This window comes from Oreochromis aureus, linkage group 9, assembly GCF_013358895.1.
Source record: "Oreochromis aureus strain Israel breed Guangdong linkage group 9, ZZ_aureus, whole genome shotgun sequence".
NCBI classification, from domain to species: Eukaryota; Metazoa; Chordata; class Actinopteri; order Cichliformes; family Cichlidae; genus Oreochromis; species Oreochromis aureus.
In genome coordinates this window covers 18,104,706-18,131,493 of record NC_052950.1, presented here as the reverse complement: position 1 = coordinate 18,131,493, position 26,788 = coordinate 18,104,706, and the positions used below count along the sequence as shown (strand labels likewise).

The following is a 26,788-nucleotide window of genomic DNA, read 5'->3' as shown; positions in this document are numbered from 1 at the left end:
CGCTTTTTACCTCAAAACTGCTCGACATTTCAAGAGTTTACGCACTCCAACCGCTCCACACAAGCCCGTGACGTGTCCGCACATGACACAGAGGAAGGGTCAAAGTCTAACCAAGCCCACAGAAAATGAACAGCCTCATATCTCTATATCTCCATTAGCTATTACCTCTGGACCACACAGAGATTTAAGTCCCAATCACAGCTCAGCTCTCCACAGTGCAAACTGCAACAAGGTCAACTGAGATAGTAAAGAGCTGCGAGGAAGTGATCAAGGAACATTCAAAGATAAAGGTAATAAACGGCAATGTATGCCAACTACAATTCCATCGAGCACCTCTGTTGTTATATGTTTTCAGCCTTTTTTTGTCATTTCTATACTGGCAGACATTTTTATTGAACAAACCTCATCCTTCCACTCCACTTTTTAAACCCCTGTAGACACCTTTCCAAGGAGATCAATAATGGCTTTTTCAGCAACCCACTTGAGCTATAATTCATTTCTGAGGAGATTAATGCCTCAGTAACTCATCTCTGATGGAGCAGAAATGCCGCCACCTCCGTAACTCATTACCGAACGGGCCAGCGATGACTCAGCAGCAAACCCCAGGCAGAGAGCAGCCAGGTCAATTACACGTGAAGACAGACACACAGGTAGCACAGGTCTGATGACCTGCAGCCACAACAGGTAAGACTAGACTGATCCCAATTCAATTAACACGCTGATCTCTTACTCTGCTTGCAGGATGCTACCAGCTACCCATTCTGTTGGTGAGTCTTAAACAAAAACACGTCTCCTTTCCTCAGAGCAATCATACGCTCTGAGGAAAACGTACATCCATTATGTAACGATGCTTGATAATCTTTTACGCATCTCTCTGCTGAGAATACATGTGTCATGAGAAGGCGATTAAGCCAAACACATTTAGCACAGCTAACAGGCAAAATGTGATGTTTCAGTATTTACAAATGGCCTCAGATGGGAAAACAAAGCATAATATTTATCATAAGCTTCATAATATCTTAATACACAGTGTTAATTTGTTGTGGGTTTGGGTTGAACCCAATCTGATCTGGCCTCGTGCCAAAATTTCACAGTTTAAAAAGCTGGCCAGGCTATAAATAATGCATAGATGCGAGCTGCATAATTCATCAACATTTTCCAGTATGGCAGAGCATATTTCACCAGACACTCCGCCCCGGTGCTGCGCCCCAGCTTTCACTCAAGTCCGCCACTGTCAAGCAGTGTCCCTCACTGCCTGTCAGAATAGGGTTTGAAATGGCACGAATGTAGCTTCAGAGATGCTTGCGCATTTAATCCAATCATGCCTGATACAGACACAATGCTCAGCTCAGAAATGAAATTAGCCAAAAAGATAATAGCTACTAATTAACAGCAGTTATAGCAGAATACAATTATCCTTGGTTGGCGAACTTCCACTCCAAACAAGCCACACTTGGGACAGATTCTCTGGCTCATTCTGTGTTTTCATTATCTGAAAAACTCTCTGAATGTACAATGCAAATTAAAGTACTCTATTTTTGTGGTTGGTATCCCTGCCTCAAAAAGTGGCAGGAAAGTGTCTGAGCTCATCCCTTAACAGCAAAACCTCCATTTGTCATCCTCTACAGCAAGAAGGCCTGTCAAAGTGTTCTTGAGCTAAACACCAACTCCCCCCTCCCCATTTAACGTTAATGACATTCAGCAAAAAAAACCAACAAAAAAACACATCTTCGCCCACATGCTTTGAATCCAGCCAACAATAAAATGGCGATGTAGTCAGGAAAGCATTACCGACAGAGCGCCGTCTGCCTAGGCGACCCTTGCGTCCCATGGCTGTTGTCGCTCTCCTAGGTGACCTGCACGCCCTATCTGCAGGTCTCGGGAGACCTGGCGTCTATCATTCCCAGTGGGTCCATTTGCCACTGTGACAGAGTAGGAAGTAAGGCGAGCAAGCCTCTTACGGCCCAAGTGAGCAAGCGTGCTAATCCCCTCTGTGTCTGCTCTGCAACTTCACCTGCTGCTAATCCATAACCTAATAATCCCACAGGTGCAATTGCAACACGCTCATACACCTTAAACTAATGTATGCAAATGCACACACACACTGACACTGCATTATGGACACACACACACAAACAGGTGAAAGTAAATCTTTTAAAGCCAGAAAACATAAAAAAACCCCATCAACATGCAGCTACTCCCATGCTTCTCTCTAAACCCAGAGTCGTACCTACATGCATGCAGCGGTGTTCTTCTACATGCTCTGTTCAGGCATGCCATATCTATGCGTGCATGTGCTGAGTTCTACAGCATGCAGATGCACTTGCTTAAAGACCCCATATAGCTTTGTCTTCACCAGCATGAACTGCTACAGGTAAGCCACCAATATCTACGAGCACATGCAGTGAGAGGGTCCTGTTCAGCATTCATCGCACTCCAGGCCCCAAGGAGCTACAGATGATCAGCCCACAACAGTGATAACATGTCATAACCTTTTCTGCAAAGACCCTGAGATCCTAATGTGAGTAACTCAATGTTGTAGCTCTTGAGGGCCGGGGGTTGAGACACACCTGCCCCTAGCCGTTGGCACATGCACCTTGGGAGTCCGGACACAGATGGGAGCATCATCCAGTCTAATTCGAGCAAACTCACTTTTGTCAAACCTGTCTGCGAGGCGGGCACGCATGGTAGCACCGGCGCCCTGGCCTGGGTCCTGCAGCTCAGGAGACTCCTGCCTAATGGTGGTCAACACTAACTGCTCTGTGGACGCCAAGAGAGAGAGGCCGCGGCGAGAGAAGACAACACACACACACACACAAGACAACAAGTCAGTACACACAGACTGTACCTCACACAGCACATCCATGTGTCAGCGACTACCCAGATGATTTGTTTGTTATGTGCCTTTCACAGGAAGCATCAACAGCTGAGATGAGACTCATGCCAGCATATGATGGATGTAAGCCCGAACAGCTGCTCAGAAATCGCTTTGACCAAAACCCTCATAGCTTGCCCAGGAGTGCCTCCTCCTGGCTACTTCATGTAAATGCCTTGTTTCAGCAGCTTACTGGGCCTCCCTGTTATCTCCTAAATGGTATCTTAGGTAGCTTGGCAGCCATGGCAACCAGTCATTATCTTCCCTAAACAGATGTATTGTTGACAGTTGGCTGAGCTCCATGACTCACATCAAGAAAGAACATCAACACTAGTAGAAAATGTGGCCTTACACTGATAATCAAATGGAGCAGAATGTTTTTATTCAGCACTCACTACTGCACACATGCTTTATATTTCTAAGGCTCCTCTTAAATACAAACAGTTAAAACTATAACTCTCTTTGCAAATGTGTGTAAATAAATGTGACAGACTGGCAGCTACAGACGTCATTGCCAGGCATGTGGCAGCTCGCTAATTGGAGCAAAGAATCAAGCGGTCAGGCTTCAAGAGATTACAGTAAAAGCACCGTGAGGAACCCAGGCGGAAACATGCACACGTTGACTAGACTACCATCCTGTGTTTAAAGTATAAAAGCTTTAAAGCAACTTTTAGACCCCACAAAACCAAAAAAAGCTGCAGGATTATATCTGAAAATCACAGTGTAAATAAGGTAACAAATTCATCATGAGACCACCTGATATTCAGTTTAAAACATATTTATATATACAAATAATAAATGGGTGGGTGGGATCTAGAAAACAGGAACAATGTCACTTTCTTAACTATTTGACCTTCTGCTTGTAAAAAGTGGAAATGCATTTTTTTTAACAACAAATAAATATGTGGAACTTCTGGCCTGAAGACAGTATGGCCCAGTTGGCGCTCACAATTTACCCTGCTTTCTATTTCTGGAAGCTGCAAGAGGCATGCAGCCACACTCACACACAGATACACACGCAACAGCAGAGCAGCCTGACAATATGTGCCGGTCAATATTAAAAGCCACTGGATGAGGCGAACACGTGCTCTTCTTTTCCAGGACAATCCAATCCAGCGTCTGCTTGCCATGTGTGAAATCATCTGATGCAGCAGGTTGTTTCAGCATCCTCACCTTCTGGCCAGCTTGTTAACTGATGAGGACATTTTCCTGCTAAAAACTGAGACAGTGCAGGTTGTCGCATGAACGGAGGTTCGCTGCGTCCTGTTGCATGAGGCAGATTCACGCGTGAGCAAAAGACTGAAACATCCCTTTATTCAACACAAGCGTGTGAAACACTAAAACTCAACACGCTGTGGCCTTAAGGGTGAGGTAAAGGTGAGATAAGGAGCGCGCTTTAGAGGGTCACGTGGTATTTAAGTCGGAGAGCTAATAGGCTGTTCTTGGACCGATCTGCAGGCGCTTGGGGTGAACATTTGCCACCTTATATTTCTAAAATTTCGCTTTCAATCACAGTAAAAGCAGGTTAATACATTTTCTTTTTTTCTGAGAGTCAATCGCGGACACTATGATGCAGCACAGGAGGCACACAAATCTGTTACAGCATAATTATATAACACCATAACAAGGCCATAGGTCATATTTACACAAGGCAGTCAATATTTATTGATGAGGTCACACATTTAACCCGTGGAAGATAAATACTATTGAGGTCATCAGAAATTCCTTCACTTGGCTCCTCCATAATGATCCCAGGCTATTCTAAATGAGACCTGAAGCAAGGCACCTGCAGTCTGCTTGCCCTTTGCATTCCCATCCGGTGCCAAGAAATGAGCGAGGCTGGAGGATAAACACCGGCATGTCCCTCCGTGTAGATGCCGCAGTCCCGAATAAAACGGTTCCCCGTTATTATGCCAAGCACATATCAAATACGCATGATTTTCTACACAGGCCGCTGAATGCAGAAAAAAGGACAGGCCCGTTAGTGGATTCACTTCACAGTGATGGGTGACAGCAGAGAGCGGCGGGCGGAACCCGGGTCGTGCAAAGATTAAATAACACGTTTCTTCGTGCTGCTTACCTCCCTCGCTGTGGATCTTCTTGGCTCTCCGGTTGAAATACATCTTGCGAGCGGTGAACGAGAGTCGGTGCGGTTAGAACGAGGAGGCCGGAGCGGTGTCATGCTCACGGCTCACGGAGACGGGAGCAGGGGAGCGACGCTCTGCACGGGCCCGGGCTGCGGTCGCCGCTGCCGCCGATGCTGCTGCAGCTCCTCAGCGATCATCATTTCTCGGTCAAACCGCGGCGATGTGTTGTAGAGGGCAGCCTGCTCCAGCGTCGTATCAGACTAGACACAATAGGTGCTTCCGGTCAGTGTTTTCAAAATAAAATTACATTAGACTAGAATAAACCGGATTAATAACATCTGCCCATCAATTAACGCTTAAGTTGGCGGTTAAACGGTGACCTGCCTCTGCTTTCGGTACATTCAGTCCAATTTTATTTATGAAGCATATTTAAACCTGCAAAGTCCTGTATAGGGGAAAACGGGTTATTTAACCCTATAACCCTATTCTGATTCTGGTTCTATAAAGACGAGTGTATCGTATTTCATCCACCTGTTTTTGAGACGTCATCCGTGTGATTTTTCCCTAATGAAAAACCGAAATAAATGATACAATAAGTTTTTGGGCAATAAAATGAAAAATAAAAATTAATAGGATAGAAATTAATATTTAATTTCTTTTTTTAATTTAATTAGATGGTTCAATAAACCCTTCATTTTCAAAAAAAAAAAAAAAAACTATATAACTTTCTGGCAATTTTCTGGCAATTGTTTTATTCCTCGGGTTTCAAGAGGATACAAAATAAATCGATTTTTTTAAAGTAAAGAAAAACAGTGCAAAAACTAATAACTGTCACGCTACATAACCTGCTAATAGCAAAATATAGTTTCAAGTTTCAAAGCTTTATTGTCACATGGATATAATAAAAGTCTTTCTTTTATATATACACACACAAAACACTTAAAATTATTTAAATCATTTTTTTCACAATATTCTATTTTAAAAGCCAACTATCATTTGGCATCTTTCTGTGTCTAAAATATAAAGCATAGAGACATAAAAGGGGCATAAAATAAATAAATAAAAAATATATATCTTATATAGTATAACATATATATTTATATACAGTATATCTATACTGTAAAGATTTGTTACATTGTGAAAACAGCCACTTTTTCCACAATATATTTTCTTTTCTTTTTTTTTATGCTATTTTATTTTTCTTGGAAATGGTCTTAGTGAACGCTTAATAAGCTCATATTTTGAAGGAAAAGCGAGACATTTTTGTTCGTATTCCGTTTGGCTTTACGACACTGCTTCAGACAAGCCACGGGAGCGCGCATGGGATGAGGATAAGATGCGCAAGCGCTCCCGGTCTCTAGAGGCTCAGTGTGAGATAAATACATAAAGATACAGCCAGAAACATTTTACTGAACAAACAGCTAAGTCTTTTAGAAGATTGCGCTTGTTATTAGAAATTCTCAGCAACTTTGTTTCCACTTTTCGTACTTTTTTAAAGTTCATATATTATTATATAATTGTTTATGCTTTTATCGCTTAGGTCAAATAAAAGTGCTGAGTGGAAGTTTAGATTTAACAAGGTCCTTAAAAATAGATCAGATTATTGGTAGCCAGTGCGTCTGTTTACATCAGCCACGTTTCCCGGAGGACTGAGGGTGGTTCTGGCTTGCTTAAGAACCTCGAAGAAGCGCACGTCACGGAGACAGTCTCTGCGTCTCCATGAAACGCTGGTGCGCACGCCAAAGACGCGCATAAATAAGCGCGTGTAATCTCTCTTTCGCTTTCTGTCTAAGGCAACCAGGTAAACAGGTCTATCAGACAAAATGAAAACACGGAGGAAAGAAGTAGGTAATAGAAAAATAAATACGATGAAATAAAAATGTGAAAATAGCTAGAAGTTGAAAACTTGCCAAAAGTGCCAATCAAATATATGGTTTACATCGATGTAGCTCACGATCAGTTTCGCTGAAGGTGCGTGTGAAATTTGATACTTTTGCTTGATTTTTCAGTGTAAAAATATTGGGAAGTTTCAGCTTATTGTATATCACTGTTTAATAATCATATGCAAATGATCTCTTATAGATACGTGTGTGTTCATAGTACATTTTAATGGCATAGCTGTGAAAACAGAACTAACAATGTTCAAACTTAGTTTTTCATATCTTAACACAGATTATTTCAATAACTGTTCTTTTTGTATGTTTTTTTTTTTAAGTTACTCTCCTCATTACACTTGTAAGATCACAATAAGATCAAAGTGAATTCTTTTGGTGGTGGTTGTTTGATTTAAAGTCTGATGATTAATCTATTATATCCTCTAAGGAGCGGCATGGGATGGTGTCCCGGCCTGAATCACTGCGCAGACAGTTTTAACCGTATACATCCATACAGCAAAAATTCCAGCATAACAAAGCGGCATTTTATTACACTGTTAAGGAGCAGAGAAGAAAACCGTCTTCATTTTATTACATAGTAACATGTTCATCATAGCCGTTTCATTTACTCTCATCACATTGTAACATTTCATATTTCAGAGGTTGATTTCCATCTTATTAAATACAAACAGAATAAATAGTTACTCCTGAACTGCCCACAATTTTCTCTAAGGTGAACATGCACCAGAGAGAAGCCTTCTGAGAACCAGGTATGATTGGTACACCGGACCTTTCCCCCCCCCTCACACACACATAATTATACCAAACACACACGCGCGCACATACTTACCACACGCTCAGACATACTTACAGACTAAACTGCACAAATCCTGCAGTTTTGTTAGTGATGTGTTAACTGCACAGGCAGACTAGCTCTTGTGCAATCACCGATGTACAAAGTGACACTGGTGGGGAAAATGCTGACTGGGTGGCTCAGCTAAATATCCCACCTGTTTTACACTAGAAATGCAACATTTGTCCATGGTATGTAAAAACAAACAATAAAGAGCAAAGAGAAATATATTACTAGCACAGCCTTATTCACACGTGTGCACTTGCAATGAAACTTAAACAGCTAGCTACCATTGCACAGACCCAATCAGGGGGGAAAAAATGAGTAAACAGATTCTCATTAGCAGAGCATTTCTGGACAAGTTCAGCATCGAAAAAACATTTTTCCTGCACCAGTCTCATGAATAAAGACTTATGAGTTAGCCAGAGAACCTCAAAAACTGAAAATCAATTTCTTTCTTTTTGTTTTTAATTCCACGTGAGAGGCTAACTACGCAACCTCGTGACAAAGGTCCTGTCAGGTGTGGGCCTAAAAACAGGAACCAAGAAAAAACATCAATTTCTTAACAAGACTTTAAGTGGAGAGGATATTCAGGCGTTACAATGTAAACAATGAACAGCAAAACAAACAATACTATTTTTTCCCCTTTCCATTGCACAACTCATACTGACAAGTCTGAATTCCTGATTATCACATTTTGCATTTCATTGAAACTGTGCTGCTCATATGGCTAATGTTAATGATTTCAAAGTGTCTGTTTTTAGCAGGTTATTTTAATGGATGACTTCTATGTTTTGACTATATGGGACTTATGGGCTTAAACAAATATTACTAGATGGACAGAGTATAGTTTCAAAATTAAAGACATGTTTCATTTATACCCGAGAAATCAAACAATTCCTAACCAATTGTAATGGGACACTTTAAAATGGATGTTGAAAAATGAAGCTAAAATAAGCTAAGCTTCCTGCTTCCATTCAGAATAAATCGCATGTGAAGAGCAGCTTTCTTCAAAACCCTTAAATATAAGCAGTGGTGAGTTATTTACATCCTATACTGGAAGAGAAATCGAGCCTAGAAGTGATTTGTATAGTCCAGTCGTGACAGAGACATCGCTGCGTGTCAGACATCAAAGATTTAAAGTGAGACTATTCAGCAGCAGCTACAGGAGCTCCTTAATAAGCATCAATGCCTTCTATAGACAAGTTTCTGAAGCGTCATCGCAGAGTCAAGCGAACTAGGTCACAGGAAGAAGAAAATAAAATAATGAGTTGTTGAAAACCAAAGGTCTAAAAAAATAAAGTTTTGTTTATTCTCTGCATTTATAGTTTCTTATTCCACACTTTTGGTTCAACCTTCTTCAACACAATGAGCAATCAAAGAAATTAAACCATGAAAGCGCTATGTACATGCAAAGCCCACTTGGATCTGCTCAGTTCAGGGAGCCAGGAGCGGGATAGTTGTGTTTGTGAGATAATAGGTCAGTCATGATGCACTGAAAGTATAGGCTGCCTGCAGATGGGGCAGGTGTTATTTTCAGAGAGCCAGCGGTCGATGCAGTGGACATGGAATTCGTGAGAGCAGGGCAGGCGGCGCAGCTTGTTGCCTTGGACATACTCGTTTATGCAGACGCTGCAGGCTCGACCAATCTCCCCCTCCAGGCTGGCCTGACCATACGTACGCGTCGATAGATTGTCAATCTGCTCTTTGGTCAGGCCCCTCGGATGTTCATCGTCCTCTTCGTCATTGAGCAGGAAGAAATGTGCCAGCCGCAAAATGGGTAGAGTACCGTTCTCTACTAGGTTGTTGGTGTCTCTGCTGGTAGGCCGTCCGTCTGTGGTGCTCACTACTCCTCCGAGCCTGGCCTGCCCATTCTGGTCCTCATCACTTCCCACCAGCCCCACCCTCTCGTGAACTACCCCACCTGTACTAACCTGGCCAGGTGCACTCTCATTTGTATTCAGGCGACTGCCTGGGCTGTTGTTACCGTTTGTACCACTAGGATCTGAATGGTTAGGTGCAACAGTTTCAGAATCGGCCTCCGTCTCCATTAGGGAGCTCAGCTCTCCAAATCCAGTCATGATCTGGCGCAAGATTGAACGTAGGGCAGTGGAGTTGGGTTCACCTAGGCCTGTCTCACTGATACGCCTCAGAGGAATCCGAATAGTGCTGACGTAGGTGCGAATCCCAGCTCGCTCAGAGCGAGAAATGGTGCGTCGAAATCCACCACTGTCGCTTTCAAATGTCACTGTATTTTCAGCAACGCGAGCACGAGATCGTGTTCTGCTGGCGATGCTGTCTCTATCGCGGTTTTCACCAGGTCGAATCCTTCTCACCTGCAGGTCCAACATGATGGTCGGATGTCTTCGCACTGCTGAACTTCCTGCTCCTATTACTTGTGATTCACTTTCACGTTCAACCATCTCTACAGCTGGCTCCGTTGGAACAACAGGTTCTGACGCAGCCTCTCCAGTCTCCACTGACACAGAGGCTGTGCCACTGCCTGATTCAACAGTATTAATGGATGAGCTGCTGGAATCACTACTGGATGGCAGAGTGGTAGTAGCAGCACTAACTCTGTGTAAAGGGGAACGACTTCGCCTTGACATGCGCGATGAAAGCCCACTTCCATATGCAGCTCTGCGTGTGCGACCATGCGATCGAGTCCTACTGCCACGGGATTCGTGTCCCGCTGCTGGAGCCTGTGTCGCAGACTGGGATGACACCCGGGGGCAGTCTATAGAAGCAGGCGCATCATTACGCCCCTGCTCTCCTTCTACATTCAAGGCTTGCTGTTGTACAGGTATAGTTTGATCAGGAGGAGGGTTTGGAACGTTGGGAGGAGGTGTTAAAGAGTGCAAAGTGCCACCTCTCCTTTGAGTAGCAGCTGAGGACGCCACTGGTGGAGGAAGTGCAGGGGGGCTCATGGAAAGTGTGGTAGTGCTGCTGCGTGTACGCCGTGTCTGCACCCGCCTACTAATGGCTGGGCGGGGGGTAGGGTACGGGGCAGGCCTTGGCGTGGTTGAAGGGCGAGAGCTTGAAAAGGAGGAAGCAGTTCGTATTGAGGGTGATGTATTTGGGGCAGTCACTGGTGGGTCTGAGGCATCCACAGTCTCATTATGCTCCCCTGGCTCTGGCTGGTCATGGTTGATGTTGATCTCCAGGCTAAAGCGGAATTCTCCACTGTTCGGGTTGGTCCGGCTGACAGCACGCCATGTCTGATTGCCACTCTGCCCGCTGCGAGTAGCATTACCAGTGCGTCTGAAAGTATTCAGCCACTCCAGTAATGAGTCACCATTAGAAGTTTCTGCTCCAGGTTCTGTGGCCCCTGTAGGAAGGGGAAAAAAAAGAAGAAAAAAAAAAAGGTTACGACTAGGTAAATTAAATCATTAAATCTACTTCTCTTTTCACAGGTCTCTAGCAGAAATCTTGCTTTTGTTCTCTTGCAACAATATGAAAGCCATTTTAAACTATTCAAAACCAGTACTTAGACTGTATTTACTGTCAGGCTAAAACATAAATACAAACACGGTTCAACAAAGCACGCCGTCTTGTTTGGTACCAGCTTAGGCAAGGTTTAAAATAAATACAAGACCTTCACAGAACATATTATGAAACCTGTCTTTTGTCGTCCTTTTTTTTTCCTTTTTCTTTTTTTTGCTGCCAAAGCAAGTCCTTAAAGATTAGTTTGTGTTTTTCCTGTCCTGTGTTTTTGATTTTTTTAAATCAAAAATTAAGTAACTTTTGGCTGTGTTTTGACTGTTGTCGTTATTTCGTCTAATATGTAACTGAGTGTGCAGGTGCCTCTCCGTGATTGGTGCATCCAGGGGACGGATCGTACGGATTGGCTAATGACCGGGGAACAACATATAGGAAGACACCGCCATGGACGGCCGTTCATTCATCCTCGGCCAATCCCAACCAGCAGACTTTGTGTTCCCTGTTTAGCTATGTTTGTTTGATGCAGGAGCATGTAGGGGTGGACTGCCTTTTTGTTTGAGTTTTCTCCTGTTTTGTTAGTTAGGAAGGTAAGTCGCTGTCGTTTGGTTTAATTCTTTTGAGTAGGTAAGTTTGATTTATCCTTGAGATAGGCTCCCTTTGTTTGTTATTTTGGCCTTAGGTCCACCCCGAAGTTTTAATTCGCTCCCTTCCTTTGTTTTTAAATTCACTTATTGTAAATAAATCACAGTCAAAAAGTACTGATTGTGTGATGTGTTGCTTGGGGTCAGATAGGGATGGATCACCCTTATGTTATGGTCTGGCCACCCCTAGCCGGGCCGTAAAAGCTGCTCCATTATTTCCTAAAGCTGCGTACACATATGAAATGATTCGTTCATTGGACATTGCTTCGAAGCTGATGGCCAGTCATTTGTGGACATTCTAAGCTCCAGTTCCCTCGGTAAGCCCCTAATAAGTTTACTACCAGGTCATATGTCAATCATGGGTAGTCTTCAATCTCATTACTCGTCTGTTCATTTACTCCTCTGAAAGTTGACAACGGTTTATCATGAGTGACACCTACTTCCTTTCCCCAGCAGTCATTTTGTCTTTATTCACTTGAATTTTGATGACTTTCTAGGGTCTCTAGTCGCCACATTGCTGTGAATTGCTTCCAGTGTGTACGCAGCTTTAGGGGTCACCACAGCAGATGGATCCCTAAAGACCCCGGTATACCCCTTCGTTTGTGACTTCACACCTCACCAGTGCTTGTCACATAGCCACTTCTATTTACTCTCATTGGACAGGCGCAGGTAGCTGCTGCTGTATTCTGATGAATGATAGGTGCCGTGACTCAGACACTACCACCACATTAGTGCTGATATAGGAAGAGAAGTAGACAAAACTGAAAGTAAAGACATTTGAAATAAATCCAGAGCAAAATTTTTTCCATCTCTTCAAACTGCTGCAGCATCTCCCTAAGTATAATCTGCGAATCTCTGACCTTCTCTACTGATACTGTAAACTCTTATCTTAAACCCTGCTGCAAACTGCCAGGTTACAAAAGTCACGAGGTTGCATAACCAGCCAAAACGACAGCTAATGGTGAACAGCTGGGTCTGCTTCTCACCCCAGAATCAAACCACAGATCTTTTGCATGTAAGGTGAATGTTCTACCACTATACCACAGAGCCATTTAACTCAAAAGTGACTTTGGGGCTTAACATAAAACAAAACATCACAAAAGCCAGATCTGGAAAGATTAAGGGAAGAAGTCCTTCCTACCTGCTCCTCGTCTCCCTCCAGCACCTCTCTCTTCTCCCTCACCGCTGCTGCTCTGCTGCTCTCCAGACTCAGAAGTCTGTGAGCGCTGCTCGGTAGAAGGCTGAGATGACAAACGCTCTTTTGCTCCATCCAGACGCTGGCGGAGCTCTTCAGCAGTCACCTCCCCTGTAAAACAAATATTTCATGGGCTTTGTGTTTTTTGTACAATAAAAATAACTGTGGGTACAGATACAACAACATGGCGCAAAAGCATCAAGTGCCCCTCCTTACCAGGAGTGCCCAGCAGGTTGCCATCTCTCATTAGACGGTACTCCTCTTCACTCAGTTCATTAATGAAGTGATAGTACGCCTCCTCCCTTCGAAGACGCTCTGCCTGCCTCCGCCGTTCATCTCCCCCACCAGGAGGGTCCATCACCGTGTAAAGTGCTGGCAGACAAATAAGCAAGAGTCAGTCACGGATGATCTGTCACTTAAAGTTACCCTCTGTAGATATTTGTCTTTCTAATATGTTGCAGATGAACAAGTCATGTGTTAGCTAATGGTCATCTGATTCGGTTATGGACAAGCAAAGATCAAACTGTTATATAGCGAGCAGTTGCTATAAATAAGACCAGCGCAAAGCACAGTGCAAATATGAGCTGTTTGCTCAACGTTGTCTTTGAGTGACTATTTCTACCCAAGGGCAACAGTTAAATCAACGCCATCCATTTTCTGTCGAAACACTTACAGCAAAAGAATGGAAATGGCTACGTTAATCTTGCTAACGTTTAGCCTAGAGGTTAGCGCCGAAAATTCATCAAATTTAATATGTATGCCCATGCTCAGTTAAATCCCTACCACGGTAAATCTAAGGGGTAGTGTAACAATGAAGCAGTCATCACGAAACCTAACATTAACGCAGTGACAACAGTATCCACGGAAGGCCATGTTGAAGGCAGCGGAATAAAGCAACAAAACTGGCGTTGTCATCCTGGTTAGCCACCAATCAGCGGCGTAATCTCAAAGACGGACACGCCAGGCGTCCAATCAGCGTTGAACATAGGCGGGCCGTGATAAACCGAAAGGGAGGCTTCCTCCATGTAAACGCAGGGCAAACAGTGAAAGACAAAGAATCTCGTCAGCGCTATTAGAGAATTACAAAATCGAGATGTTGACACATAGTAGCGATTACGACAACATTGGCTCAACATTACAATTAGAATTGTGGATATTTAAAAAGCCATTTAAGTGCGCAATGCTTCAGCTACTAACTCAGCGCTAGCTCGTTAGCACAACCAGCGTTAGCGACAACCACATAGCTCCGCTAGCCGACCCACCAGCGAGCTACGAGGCTCATTAACTTATCATAATTTATTATGACAGAACGTTTTCTCAAGCAGTGGGAGTACACGGAACCTATCACTTAACCCTAACACACTTTCATAAGAGATGACAGTGGCATGTAAAAGAATTTCGTACCTGACGAGGCAGCTGTAATATGGACGGTTCGCTTTGCTCTCTCTGCTCTCTCAAATCAAGATGGGACCAGCGGTGCTGCACTACAGCGTCGGTCAAAAACAAGATGCCCGGCTATAATAGTTCCTACCTAACATAACATCAAAGCTAAGCTCAAGGTTTGGCTGACCTAGGTGACAGCAGTGAATGTCAGTGTAAAAGCATCATTTATAAAGTTGCTATACTTTTATTCAGCTATACTATACTATCAAATATACTATCTAAAACTTCAAAATATTTTTCTCAGAAATGTGAGTTAGTAAGATTACATTTTGAGATTAAAACACGGAAATTTTGACTTTTTTTTTTAGTGGTGGGAACAAGCTTCACATTAGGGTTCTTGATGCTTTTGTTTAAATTATTTTAAATATTCTAAATATTCAGCTAATCATATATTGTATCTCAGTCATAACTGCCACTCTTTATTGGCAATTATAAAGGTTGCTGGCTGCAGAAGCTAAAATAGCTCTTCCAACATCCCAGGGTATGGTAATGAGTGGATAGGTTCTTGGACCAATCATAGCAGTTTTCCACTTTTAAAATACTTTAAACTGATTCACTTAGATTTCCAATGGGAGTGGGACCAGGAGGGTCAGGATTAGAAATTAGCATATCAGAGGCACACCTCAGATTGAAACAAAATTAGAGAGGCAAGGCTGAGATGGTTTGAACATGTGCAGAGCAGGGATAGTGGATATATTGAACAAAGGTACTGAAGATGGAGCTGCCAGGGAGGAAAAGAGGAAGACAACAGAGGAGGTTCATGGACATAGTGAAGGGGGACATGCAGAGGGTTGGTGTAACAGAGGAGGATGCTAGAGATATGGTGAGATGGAGGGAGATGATCCACTGTGGTGACCACTAAAGGGAGCAGCAAAAAGAAGATGATAAAAAGAGTTTAAAAGTATATTGTTTTTTGTCTCCCTTTTTTATACGTTTCATTACTTTATCCCGTGCCTGCCCATTCAACATTAATCTGTTTGGACAGTCTTTTTCTTTTCACAATATAGTGCTATTTAAACCATACTTTACTTATTCTCTTGAATTAAAATCAAACGCATGTCTGCTTTCTTTGTGGTGGACAGAATGTGCAGATATTTGTTTGCACAGCCCTCTTATAGCCACGTAATAACCCACAATACGGAAAATAATAAGCTAGCTTCTCCTTAGCATAAAGACGATACGATGAAATCAAGTCATATCTCAGCTATATTTGAGTGAGAGTGAGAATTTCCACGTGGTGTAGCCAGCCTACCCATTTTTTCTTTGGCTCTTTCTCTGCTGCAGGGCTGTCTTCACGACGTTTTACGACAATGCCGTGCGCGAATACGCCGTCGTTACCGAGTGAAGTGCGTCCCTTCGGAGCAGATACCGGCTGAAGAGAAACGCAGCAACAAGATAAAGGAATATATTTGGGGCTCCGTTTCCACCTGGACCATCTCGGAGCGCCGCATATCTCCTCCGGAGCTTTAAATTTAAGACAAGAACTCGATGTGAAAGCCGGGCTGGAGGAAGGAAAGAGCCACGCTGGAGAAGGCAACTAGCTGAATTACCAAACCGAGCTCGGTGGAGGAGCCTAGTTGCCTCCCAAGCGACGCTTTAAAAAAGGAAGGAGCGGATACATTCAGGCCAGACGGTGGTAAAAATGGACTATGATTTTAAAGTGAAGCTGACCGGCGAAAGAGAGCGTGTCGAGGACCTGTTTGAGTACGAAGGATGCAAAGTGGGTAGAGGCACCTACGGCCATGTATACAAGGCGAAGAGAAAAGATGGGTGAGTTGATGAGCAGCAAGGCCTTTTAGCCAGTGAACCCTAGCCAGCTTACCCCCCCGCCTCCTGCCTCTCTTCTCATCTTCCAAATAAATGTTACCTCTCTCCTCTTCCTCCCCCTTTCAAGGCCACTTGCAGATGTGGGAGTGTTGCAGTGGGTTTGTGTAGAGACAAAAGAGAGCAGTGTGAGCAGTTTCAGCTCGCACTGTTGGGATGCTGATGAAGCTTTGTGTCGCGCACAAAAAACACCGACATACGGTTTACCACCGGGATTGGAGCTTTCCCTTTTCATGCATCTGTTTTGTCACGTATATGCCTAACTCTAGGTACTATTTTTTATTTATTTAAGCTAAAGTATTTTTTAATTCCCTCCCCCATGCGATGTAGTAAATGTAATACAGCAGGTGCATGTGGAAGCACTTGTTGATGTCTTCTTCTTTCTTTTTAAGTCTTTGTTATACATGACACCAAAGAGACTTTTACAAGATTTTGTGTAAATTCAAAAAATAATCTTTAGTTATGCCCAGTTTTTGCACTCTTAAGTCTTTTTTTTTTCTTTTTTTTTACCCAATTTTATCATTATTTTTTTAATGCTTTTAGCCTTTGCATGAAGTAAAGTAAGGGAAATAGCTGAACCCAAACTGTAGACTTATGTGGTGCATGGTTAGTGTGCTAATCCCTCAGGATGCCAGGGCACCACCCACCTTTCTTCCTAAAACTTTCCTGCTGTTTCTAATGTGAGCCTTGTAACAGCCTTAACTGTGTCTGGACCAGAGCTGGGGGAGAGCTCAAGACGGTTTAAGCTACTAGTCCCGTTATTACTGCCCGGACATACTGGCAGCAGGAACCACACAAAAGAGTCCTAAAGTGTTTAAAGATGTCTGTATTTCGCTTTAGGAGCCTGCTTTTTTTTATGAGACTTTTTAGCAGAGTTGCGCTGCTGCTTTTGGACGAGGCCTGAGGAGGCACAAAGCTTGGGTTTATGAGATGATTTAGGCCCGGCAGAGGGAGGGGTTGTAACCAATTCGTTCAAGTAAGCGCCAGTGCCAGTGCTCTGTTTGTCCCTTGCCAGCTGCCAGACAGGCCCTGTTTCCTTTCCCTCTCTATTGTTTTGACCCTCAGAGGTGAGCTTGATTACACAAATTTGGAGGTAATGCAACTCGGCCTCTTCTCAGAGTCCCACTGGCAGCTGCCAAGTGCCCCCCTTTATGTTGCTGTGCAAACGGCTCTCAGGGGGCCCTCAGTCTGGACTGGTCTGGGCTGGTCTGGTGTTGATGTTGCTCTACCTTTCTGTGTGTGTGTGTGTGTGTGTGTGTGTGTGTGTGTGTGTGTGTGTGTGTGTGTGTGTGTAGGAAGGATGATAAGGACTACGCCCTCAAGCAGATTGAAGGCACTGGCATCTCCATGTCAGCCTGCAGAGAGATTGCAGTAAGAGCTGCTTGGCTTACTCTGTTCCTTTTGTTTGGTCTGTGATTAAACACCTTCGTGCCATTCCAGGTGCTTTATGTAACATCTGAATGACCTTCACACGCTAGTTTTTGTCAAGAAAATGAAAAATGTGAAATACAAGCAATCGTAAAATTGAAAAGTCAGGAAGCAGATGTTAATGCAGTGCATATAGAGAGTAGACACAGAATTAGTGATATGACGTATTGCCTCACAAGCGGTTTTCTTTAAAACATCTTACTGCCAAAGATTAAAAGTGTTCAGTTGAGGAGATGATATCGTGTCCACCCCCCTGTTTAAGTATAAATTCTGGTAATCAGTACAGTCGCAAAAATAAGTGCAAAGTTTCTCTTTCGTTACGTCATTTTCATTCATGATGTCTGTAATGAGATTGTGTGGTTGGCCTTCTGAGTGGGTTTGTATGTTGCAGCTGCTGCGGGAGCTGAAGCACCCCAATGTCATCTCACTGCAGAAGGTTTTCCTGTCACATGCTGACCGTAAAGTATGGCTGCTCTTTGACTATGCTGAACATGATCTCTGGGTAAAATGCAAACACACAACACACACATACACACACACTTGACCTGCATGACATGACTTATCATACATATTATGAGGGTAATGCATGTTGGGGTTTTTTTAAAATTGTTTGTTTTAAGCATTTCTTTATTAGTTTATATTCATATGCATGCATGGGTTGCAGATTTCCACCTATTTTTATGAGCACAAAGACATGACTTAAATAGGCCTCTCTTCATAATTAGGTCATAAATGTCCATGCAATTTGATAGCAGTTTTTTGGGGGGGTTTTGCATGTCCTTTCTTTTAAAAAATGCCAAATCCCTTTTAATGCCGATGCATTCACATTCGCTTTCAAGCAGTAATAAGGAATGAGACTTGAAATAGTGCTAATTATGCATTGGTAAGTCTCATTAAAGCACACACATCCACCAAGAAGTATTCCATGTTGAGCAGTTAAACCTCTGCTGCATTACCGTTGACAGAAACAGCTGGCAGAGAATCAGAACTGAGTTAGATGCCGTTTTCTGCCACAGAGCTCCAACAATTGCATTCCCCTCCCAAGGAAGTGGAAACACATGTCACAAACATTAGGCTCTCTCAACTCGCCTGCAGCACACTTACATTTTTGTGATCATATGTAGCAAAAGAACATGCATTTCAGTCAGTCTGTACGTGCAAACCCTGCTCACTGTTTACCCTTTCTTTCCATAGCACATTATTAAGTTCCACAGAGCATCTAAGGCCAACAAGAAGCCGCTTCAGTTGCCTAGAGGAATGGTGAAGTCTCTGCTCTATCAGATTCTGGATGGCATCCATTACCTTCACGCTAACTGGGTCCTTCATAGAGATCTTGTAAGAGAATTGGGGGGAGAGGAGGGTGTTTGGCTACAAGGGAAAATGAGGTTAAACAGTTAATGAGAGACAGAAAGATTGCTATTGGGCTGAGAATATGTGGAGTGCATGTGTCAGTCTGTATGTGTTCAGTTGACTATGTAAATGAACAGTGTTCTTAACTTGTTTGGAGAGTAACTAACTTGTTAACACATGAACAGGATGTCAGTTTTCTGCCGTAAGTGAGATAGAAATGTAGTAGACTTTCTCTCTCCTGTTGGGGAAATTGGAGTTATTTGTCCACTAGAGGGCAGCAAGAAAGAGTTTTGATTGCGTTACACATGCAGGGCTATAGTTCAGAAACTGGGCCAAACAAAGCTGAATTAATTACTGGGAAGTTTTCCTGTCAGATGTCTGGAGTGTGGAAACATTTTCATCTGTGTTTGTGTGTCTTTGTCTCCATCAGAAACCAGCGAACATTTTAGTGATGGGGGAAGGGCCAGAGAGGGGTAGAGTAAAGATTGGTATGTATAATGTTTCGTTTTTAAAACTTATTTGCTGCTTAGTTTATCTGTTCGTTCATTGACACACATACCCATTGTGCAGCGGACATGGGGTTTGCTCGTCTCTTCAATTCACCGCTGAAGCCTTTAGCCGATCTCGACCCTGTGGTGGTCACCTTCTGGTACAGAGCACCTGAACTGCTCCTGGGAGCTCGGCACTACACCAAAGCCATCGGTGAGATTGTGCCGTACCATCTGTCTTTCTGTCTGTCGTCCTCCTTGTGTGTACATGTGCAACCAGTTGAGCTGAAATTAGTGCGTGCTTACAGACATCTGGGCGATTGGCTGCATTTTTGCGGAGCTGCTGACGTCTGAGCCCATATTCCACTGTCGCCAGGAGGATATCAAGACCAGTAACCCTTACCATCATGACCAGCTGGACCGCATCTTTAATGTCATGGGCTTCCCTGCCGGTGAGACTTGACTGACCCGATTTAAAACATGCTTGAAGTGATTTACTGGATTTTCCACAGTATTTCTATTAATGGAGTTAACCTGCTATTATACGAAGTGTGTTGCATATTCAGTGGAGAAATTGTGTGGAAAGAAAAGCCTTTTCTATTCCTGGCGGAGGCAGATTATTTCCTCGGTCTTTTTCAGGCTTCTCTCTTTTAAAGGCAGTAGAGTGGTCTAAGTGCACTGCACATCAATCCTCTGACATGTTAGATGAAGCCAAGTCACAAACACAGAAACTTGTACTTCTAGGGCTACATTTGGGCCTATTTTTTCCAGCTCACTTAAGCTGCTCCTGCTCTTATTCCTTCTACTATCACTCCTGCTCTAGCTGTATAATTCACCACTGTATTTGATGGACTTTGTTTAGATTCTGCAGAAAATGGGGGGAAATCTTACAGTCTCGTTGCCATGTTTGGCAAGTATATTTATGGGGTTATGCTGAAAGGTTAGAGATGATGGATGTGAATGCTTACCAGCTTGCAGATAAGCAAGTTCATGTCAGTTTTGTAGGAAATAGATCTTATCATGTTTGCCAGAATGCAGATTCATTATGCACTGTATAAACAATGGGGTGTTGTGTGAAAATTATGAGTGTTTTTGCTTAAAATAAAAACATAATGCAGACCCTGCAACGTACATAATCTGTCCTTCGTGAGAGGGTGTGACACGCTGTAATCTTGTGTTTTCCTCATTTGACAGATAAAGACTGGGAGGACATCAAAAAGATGCCAGAACACTCCACGCTGATGAAAGACTTTAGGAGGAACACGTGAGTCTGCAGAGCAACACTGCCCTATTTTTTTTTTTCTTTTCTTTTTCTTTTTTTGAAAGATCAGAGCAAAGCAGGTCTGCTGGTTAAGACATTCTTGGGTGCTTTGTGTGATTTTTACTCATTTAATAATTGTTATGCAGGATAAATCCACTGAAGGCATGCCATTAATATAATTTTCTCCCACAGATACACAAACTGCAGCCTTATAAAGTACATGGAAAAACATAAAGTTAAACCAGACAGCAAAGCATTCCACTTGGTAAGTTAAAATGTGTCAGTATAGGAGAAGTAGGATAATTACATGCAAGAGTTTACAGTCATCTGCCATTTTGTGGCTTATAACTGGCATTACTTTTGCTTGTAGACCTTCCTTTATTCTTTAGATGCTGGGAACATATTTACATGTTAGCATCATGCAGTTGTGGGTAGGATCTCAATGATGTGATTTTCTCCCTCCCAGAGGTGCTTTATTGCATTGATAGCTGTTGACTGGAGGCAAGAAAATATGAGATGATATGAGATTTGGGACACGATGTGTTATTGTGCTGAAAGTAGCCTTGAGAAGACGGTACACTGTTGTCATAAAAGGGTGACATTTAAATGAATAAAGCGTGTGAACCCGCCCCCCAAACACTGGTGCACCAGCAGCAGCCTGAATAGTTATTTCCTTCTACACTGAGAAAACACTCCAGTGTGTGTGCTCGCTGACAGCAGACCCAACAGTTAGTTGCACTTTCACTCTGTTTGCTTGTTTGTATGGCGGCTTGGCCACATTATGTGCCAATCCAAAATCTAAGTAGCCTTAGGTGCAGCCCAATATGTACTTATCTGTAATATCGGATATGGATGACTTATGTGGGATTATTTCAGGACTGTTGCAGTAAGAGTAGCGGATAGAGCTGCTAAATTTTACTACTTTTATTTTTATTGGTACAAATGCTAATAAAGAACAAGAGAGAAGAATACAGAAGGTTAAAGTGGAGGAATTATAGAACTGTTGTCATAAAAACGTGAATGAAGCCGAAACAAACTGAGGTGCGCCTCCACTAAGTTACGGACATAATGTCTGATTGCAGTGTAAATCACCAAGGATGCTGATTACAAGCTGCAAAGAGCTTGCACGGCATTTCCACCCTACCCCTTAATCATGAGACCCTTCGGCAGCTGCAGATGTGACACTCGTCACAGAGTGGGAGGGCATAGGAGATGTATTGGAATCGGGTCTCAACTGCCGTCTTAAAGGAACAACGATGCGGCCCCCTCATTCGGTTGCTGACCTTTTGCACAGAACAGTGAAATACAGGCACAGCCCTGCCAGGAAAATACTGTGTGAAAGAAGCTGGGGATAGGAATGCTGGATGGATCAATATACTCATCAGATTAGGAATTGTTTTTCCGAACCTCCACTGGGCAGTTTTGGCGAGCCTGTCTTCACTGGCCTTAATTTACTGTTCAAAACTCACTGTAGTGCCTTTCAGTGTGGTCTTCTCTTGCTGTGACATGTTGCAAATTTGGCAATGCTCTACTGGACACCTTGTGGTGACAAGTGACTGCCATCATTTTTTTTTTTTTTTTGCCCCAGAGATTCACTCGTTATGGAATATGACTATCTCTGTAAACTCTACAGATTATTTTTCAGTAGATAAGCATTTTCATAAACACTGAAATCAGCCTGCCAGGCACTAACAGCCAGCCAGAGTCACTTAAACCGCTTTTCTTCTTCAATCTGATGTTCAGTTTGAGCTTCAGCAGATCCATGTGACCAGGACTGTATGTCTATGTGCACTGACTTTGTGTTTTTCCTATCAACCATTTGAATGGGTTTGACTTGCAAAGTGCCCAGTGTGGTTAGTTAACAAACAAAGTGTGCATTTTCATTGTATGAATTTATTTGTGTCATATTTGAGACTAACTCTGGGTGCACTATATGTTACAGCTGCAAAAGCTATTGACCATGGACCCCATCCGTAGAATCACATCCGAGCAGGCCATGCAGGACCCCTACTTTTTAGAGGAGCCTTTACCCACCTCTGAGTGAGTTACACCAAACACACTCCCACACACACACAGCCTGCATTCAGCTCACAAGATAGTTTTTTTTTGTCTTGTGTTCGTCCTTAGCTTAAGTCATATGATCTACGGATGTCTTGAGCAGGTCTCTTAGCTAATTAGCTCAGAGTCATGGGAATTAATGTTTGAAGATGACAAGCCTCTTTGCCTTTTTTCTCTAGTGTGTTTGCAGGCTGCCAGATTCCCTACCCCAAGAGGGAGTTTCTGACAGAGGAGGAGCCAGAGGACAAGGCAGACAAAGTAAATATTACATATCCATATGCCACATGCTGTATTTCTAAAGTCATTAAACATTAATTGATGGGTATATAGATGGGTGTAATATAGAAAAGTAAAAGGAGAAATATAGAAAATTCACAATAAAGCTGAGTAACATGTAGTGAAACTTCATACAGTCCAGGGTGTAATTTAAGCGATATTTTTGTGCCCTTTAGAAAAACCAGCAGCAGCAACAGGGAAATAACCACACAAATGGAGCGGGGCACACAGGCAACCCAGACAACAGCCACGCCCAGGGCCCGCCTCTAAAGAAAGTGCGAGTTGTCCCGCCCACCACTACCTCAGGTGGCCTCATTATGACCTCAGACTACCAGGTAAATCCGTCTTTCTCATATATTCACTGTCACTGTTTCTGGATTGTCATCTATGTTGTTGTGTATTAAATCAGCGAGCAACTTTAATAGAATACATGTACAGTGAAATAGGATAGCTTTGTTTTGCAGACGAAACGCTCCATTCACAGGCTAGACAAGTTTAGAAATCTCTCAACAGCATAAAATGTTGTGGGCTAGGGTCAAAAATATTATAGCAACCACTCTGAAAAGAATGTTACATGAGATATAAGTATTGGTTATATACTACCTTGTAAGATTTATACTTTTAATATTCTTCACAGTGGCAAAACTCAACATGTTAAATACCCTCTCGTGCTTGATATATATATATATATATATATATGTATATATATATATATATATATATATATATATATATATATATATATATATATATATATATATATATATATATACCATATATATATATATATATATATATATATATATATTGGATACTTTTGATGATTGCACACATGAAACAGCAATGAATACCATGTGAATGTTGGATCATTGTGTTTCACATGTGACACACATGCTCAGACACAAATCCATCTAATCTGACTGGAAGCGTGGAGTGATGGTGTTTTTGCACAATAAAAGTGGCTTTACTTAACATGACAGTGAAGTTTCCATGTATCCAGCTATTCTTGCATGCAGAATTTAAGATGTCACCACACTAAAAGTGTGATCATTTTACTGGAGTATGTTGTTCATTGAGTTTAAATGCAAATTAAACCATTACACAAAGCAGATTTTGTGAATATGTCACTGCTTTCTTTGTTGTTTTCTTCCTGTAGCGCTCCAATCCACATGCTGCCTACCAGAACCCTGGACCAAGCACATCACTGCCCCAGAGCAGCATGGGATATTCCTCTACCTCCCAACAGCCGCCCCAGTACTCCCACCAGACCCACCGCTACTGAAACATCCCTCCCACACACGCATACACACTTTAATAGACACATGTACACACATAGCCCTCACCACGCCCACCTGAACGAATGTACCGAGGGATGTGGGGGGCGTCCAAGGCAACAAAACCCACCCTGCCTCACCCCACTTCACCTCACAGAGGGCACCATCTCTACAGCAGTGCGTTAGGCCTGAAAGAAATGGTCTTCACTTTGTTCCAGATAAAGATAACACACCGCAGTATTAGAAACACAGTTATAGAGAAAACGTGATAGGTGAGAAACAAAGTGGGAGGAAGGTTTTTTTTAAAAAAAAAGAAAAAAAAAAGGAAATTTTGATTGAATCCAATCTTTTTCTGTTACTCGGATATAAGAGAAGATGGCGTGGTTTAAAGGAAATGTTAATCTGTTCCGTCATATCCTCCCCCTTTCTTCTTAATCTGTCTCCTTTACCTACAGCTTACCCCGGCTGGTTTACCCTTTTCCTGTCGAAGCTCGGATGAAACTGAAAGCTGCTATGTGACTGCCAGCATTGACAGATTCCCTGTCCTCCTGTCTGTATGTCTGTCCGTTTATTTTGTGCAAGCGGCCCTATAAGGGCCTCAGCTGAGGATTGAACTGAGCTGCTGTGAAACATGCTGGGAGGATGTGGAGCCACTCGCAGCCGTGGCGTTGAGGGTTTTTGTTCAGAGAGGACAAAAAAAAAAAAAAAAAAAAGATTTTAGTAGTTTCTAATTTAATCTGTTTTCATGGTTCTGTTTTCATGGCGAGAGCAGCAAAGCAGCTTGCGCTAGCTGACTGCTCATGTGCTGTGATTAAGCCTTACAACATGATGACAAAACCAACCAATCGCATGGAGGATGGCGGGCGGAACATGCATTGTACTGTAATGTATTGAAATATTTTACATGAAGCAAGTATCCTGACAATAAAAGTGGAAACATCAACATTGTCACTCTTATTTGTGAAGTGATTTTAGGTAACATCTTTCATTCTATTTATTCTTTTTCTGGGAACAACTGACATCTGACATTTAAATGATCAAACTTTGTTACCGTTTGTGCTTGAGACAAAATTCAGTTTGGGAAAGAAGAGAAGACGAGCTTTGCTGTGATATTTGATGCATCGTGATAGCACGAGGCATTCACAAAGTACTGCTGTTTGAAAACGGACAGAAAAAAATCAACTTAACCGCCCAGATGTTAATTTGTGAACTTGACATTACCACAGTGAGAGGAAATTCAAATGAGTCCTGAATTTTTTATTTATTTAATAAGGCCTATATGAAATCTTGCTCAGTAATGGGTTAATATAGTAGAGATATAGCTGAATCATGTTTAAAAAGGCCGTCAACTAACCACTGTTTTCATTGTTAAATTCTCAGATTATTAATTTTTTTAATTTAATGTACAAAATGTAGAAAGAGACTACAATTTTTGTGGCCCAAAAATTCTGATATTTAAATCAGAGATATGCAGCTAAATTCATGTTAAATTGTTTGATGCTTTGATGTGAAGTGGTGTGACACCAATGAAACACGATAAACATGTAATGTTCAAGAAAATGTTGCACGTTGTTGCATGTTGCTCCTGTAATTATCATTTTAGAGTATAGAGTTTTCATTTTTAGAAAATAGAGTTTTCATTCATGGCTATGGGCAGTGGTCTTAATCAATAGGAAAAGCTGTAAATGCCCATATGCATGGTCACATTTTGTGAATGGTAAATGCCTGTATTTATATGGCCTTTATGGCTAAGGGCAGTCCAGTCATTCACGCACACATTCACACACTGGTGATGGAAACAGCCACCCTGCACACTGACTAGGCGAGGCACGGACACTGCCACGGTCACCACCAGTAGGCAACGGGTTGTGTGAAGCTGTCGAGTCGAACCGGTAACCTTCCGATAGGCGAACTCCAAACTCTTGAGCCACGATTGTAGTCTTCAAGTGGGTCAGACCACAATCTTCACGGACCACAATCCCTTGGCCCTGGGCCTAATGTTTTACACCCTTGATTTAAATGATAATATACACTCTTAGGACACTTCATTAATGACACTTTGCCATGTGACTAAGGTCTGTCTGAGTTGGACTGACTTTTACCTTTAGAACTATCTTAATTCTTCTTGTGTGGTCCATGTTGATATGATAGCTTCACACGGTTACTAAACATTCAAATTAAATAAGAGTTCTTTTGCCTCAGAGGTCCATATGAACTAGCATAAATTCCCATATTTGGTCACATATTTGTCTAAATTATATGTTTATTACAAAGTAGCAGCTGCTTAATAGATTTATCTTTAGCTTTATCCAGGAATAGAAGTGCAGTTTATATACTGAAACTCCCCTTTTTAGTTCACCAAATCCTGTCTACAGAAAAGAGACAGTTCTCTGCATCCTTGTTTTTCTTTTGCTTTGATG

The 26,788-nt window shown here is 42.4% G+C and overlaps 3 protein-coding genes and 1 long non-coding RNA gene across 14 annotated transcripts in view; 2 read left to right on the top strand and 2 right to left on the bottom strand.

Moving 5' to 3' along the window:
• The window catches only part of atp8a2 (ATPase phospholipid transporting 8A2), a 50,334-nt gene extending 45,077 nt beyond the window's left edge, over positions 1-5,257 (bottom strand). For 2 of the 9 annotated variants that reach the window (XM_039617051.1, XM_039617052.1), the window contains exons 1-2: positions 4,956-5,257; positions 2,653-2,760 (exon numbers count right to left, since the gene is read on the bottom strand). In XM_039617051.1, coding sequence (XP_039472985.1) covers positions 2,653-2,760; positions 4,956-4,998 — 151 coding nt within the window. In that variant the 5' untranslated portion in view covers positions 4,999-5,257. Of the gene's footprint in view, positions 1-10; positions 65-2,570; positions 2,608-2,652; positions 2,761-2,848; positions 2,933-4,048; positions 4,830-4,955 lie in introns of those variants that run through there. The other 7 variants (XM_039617055.1, XM_031740323.2, XM_039617054.1 and 4 more) reach the window with 6 other exon arrangements.
• Positions 2,727-4,180, top strand: LOC120441720. Its single transcript, XR_005614227.1, has 2 exons — positions 2,727-2,827; positions 2,914-4,180. It is a non-coding gene; the product is annotated as an uncharacterized LOC120441720 (long non-coding RNA).
• Positions 5,258-7,051: 1,794 nt separating the features above from the next.
• On the bottom strand, positions 7,052-14,472 carry rnf6 (ring finger protein (C3H2C3 type) 6). 2 transcript variants are annotated; one of them, XM_031740328.2, is made up of 4 exons: positions 14,371-14,472; positions 13,183-13,338; positions 12,913-13,077; positions 7,052-11,017 (listed from the first exon to the last, which is right to left on the bottom strand). In XM_031740328.2, exons 2-4 carry the CDS (start codon positions 13,322-13,324, stop codon positions 9,171-9,173), a joined length of 2,154 nt encoding a protein of 717 aa, XP_031596188.2. In that variant the 5' UTR covers positions 13,325-13,338; positions 14,371-14,472; the 3' UTR covers positions 7,052-9,170. The 2 variants fall into 2 exon arrangements, with proteins under 2 accessions (XP_031596188.2, XP_039472995.1); XM_039617061.1 differs by lacking the exon at positions 14,371-14,472 and adding an exon at positions 13,640-13,886.
• Positions 14,473-15,716: 1,244 nt separating this feature from the next.
• Positions 15,717-25,315, top strand: cdk8 (cyclin-dependent kinase 8). 2 transcript variants are annotated; one of them, XR_005614226.1, is made up of 14 exons: positions 15,717-16,179; positions 17,529-17,604; positions 18,053-18,163; positions 18,856-18,996; positions 19,442-19,499; positions 19,582-19,713; positions 19,808-19,951; positions 20,694-20,763; positions 20,953-21,025; positions 22,703-22,800; positions 22,998-23,076; positions 23,271-23,429; positions 24,251-24,640; positions 24,824-25,315. XR_005614226.1 is itself a non-coding variant. In XM_031740334.2 (13 exons), the coding sequence occupies exons 1-13, from the start codon at positions 16,052-16,054 to the stop codon at positions 24,374-24,376; spliced, it is 1,395 nt and encodes a 464-aa protein (XP_031596194.1). In that variant the 5' UTR covers positions 15,717-16,051; the 3' UTR covers positions 24,377-25,315. The 2 variants fall into 2 exon arrangements, 1 of the variants encoding a protein (XP_031596194.1); XM_031740334.2 differs by having other exon boundaries at positions 24,251-25,315.
• The last annotated feature ends 1,473 nt before the right edge of the window (positions 25,316-26,788 follow it).

What these genes read in the sequence shown, in the direction of transcription:
- cdk8 (XM_031740334.2), top strand. Translation starts at nt 16,052, where the DNA reads ATGGACTATGATTTTAAAGTGAAGCTGACCGGCGAAAGAGAGCGTGTC. An exon ending in CAGAGGACAAGGCAGACAAA is followed by an intron (nt 23,077 to 23,270) that starts GTAAATATTACA and finishes TGTGCCCTTTAG; the next exon opens with AAAAACCAGCAGCAGCAACA. An exon ending in TTATGACCTCAGACTACCAG is followed by an intron (nt 23,430 to 24,250) that starts GTAAATCCGTCT and finishes TTCTTCCTGTAG; the next exon opens with CGCTCCAATCCACATGCTGC.
- rnf6 (XM_031740328.2), bottom strand. Translation starts at nt 13,324, where the DNA reads ATGGACCCTCCTGGTGGGGGAGATGAACGGCGGAGGCAGGCAGAGCGT. An exon ending in CAACCTGCTGGGCACTCCTG is followed by an intron (nt 13,078 to 13,182) that starts GTAAGGAGGGGC and finishes TTTGTTTTACAG; the next exon opens with GGGAGGTGACTGCTGAAGAG. An exon ending in TGGAGGGAGACGAGGAGCAG is followed by an intron (nt 11,018 to 12,912) that starts GTAGGAAGGACT and finishes CCCTTCCTACAG; the next exon opens with GGGCCACAGAACCTGGAGCA.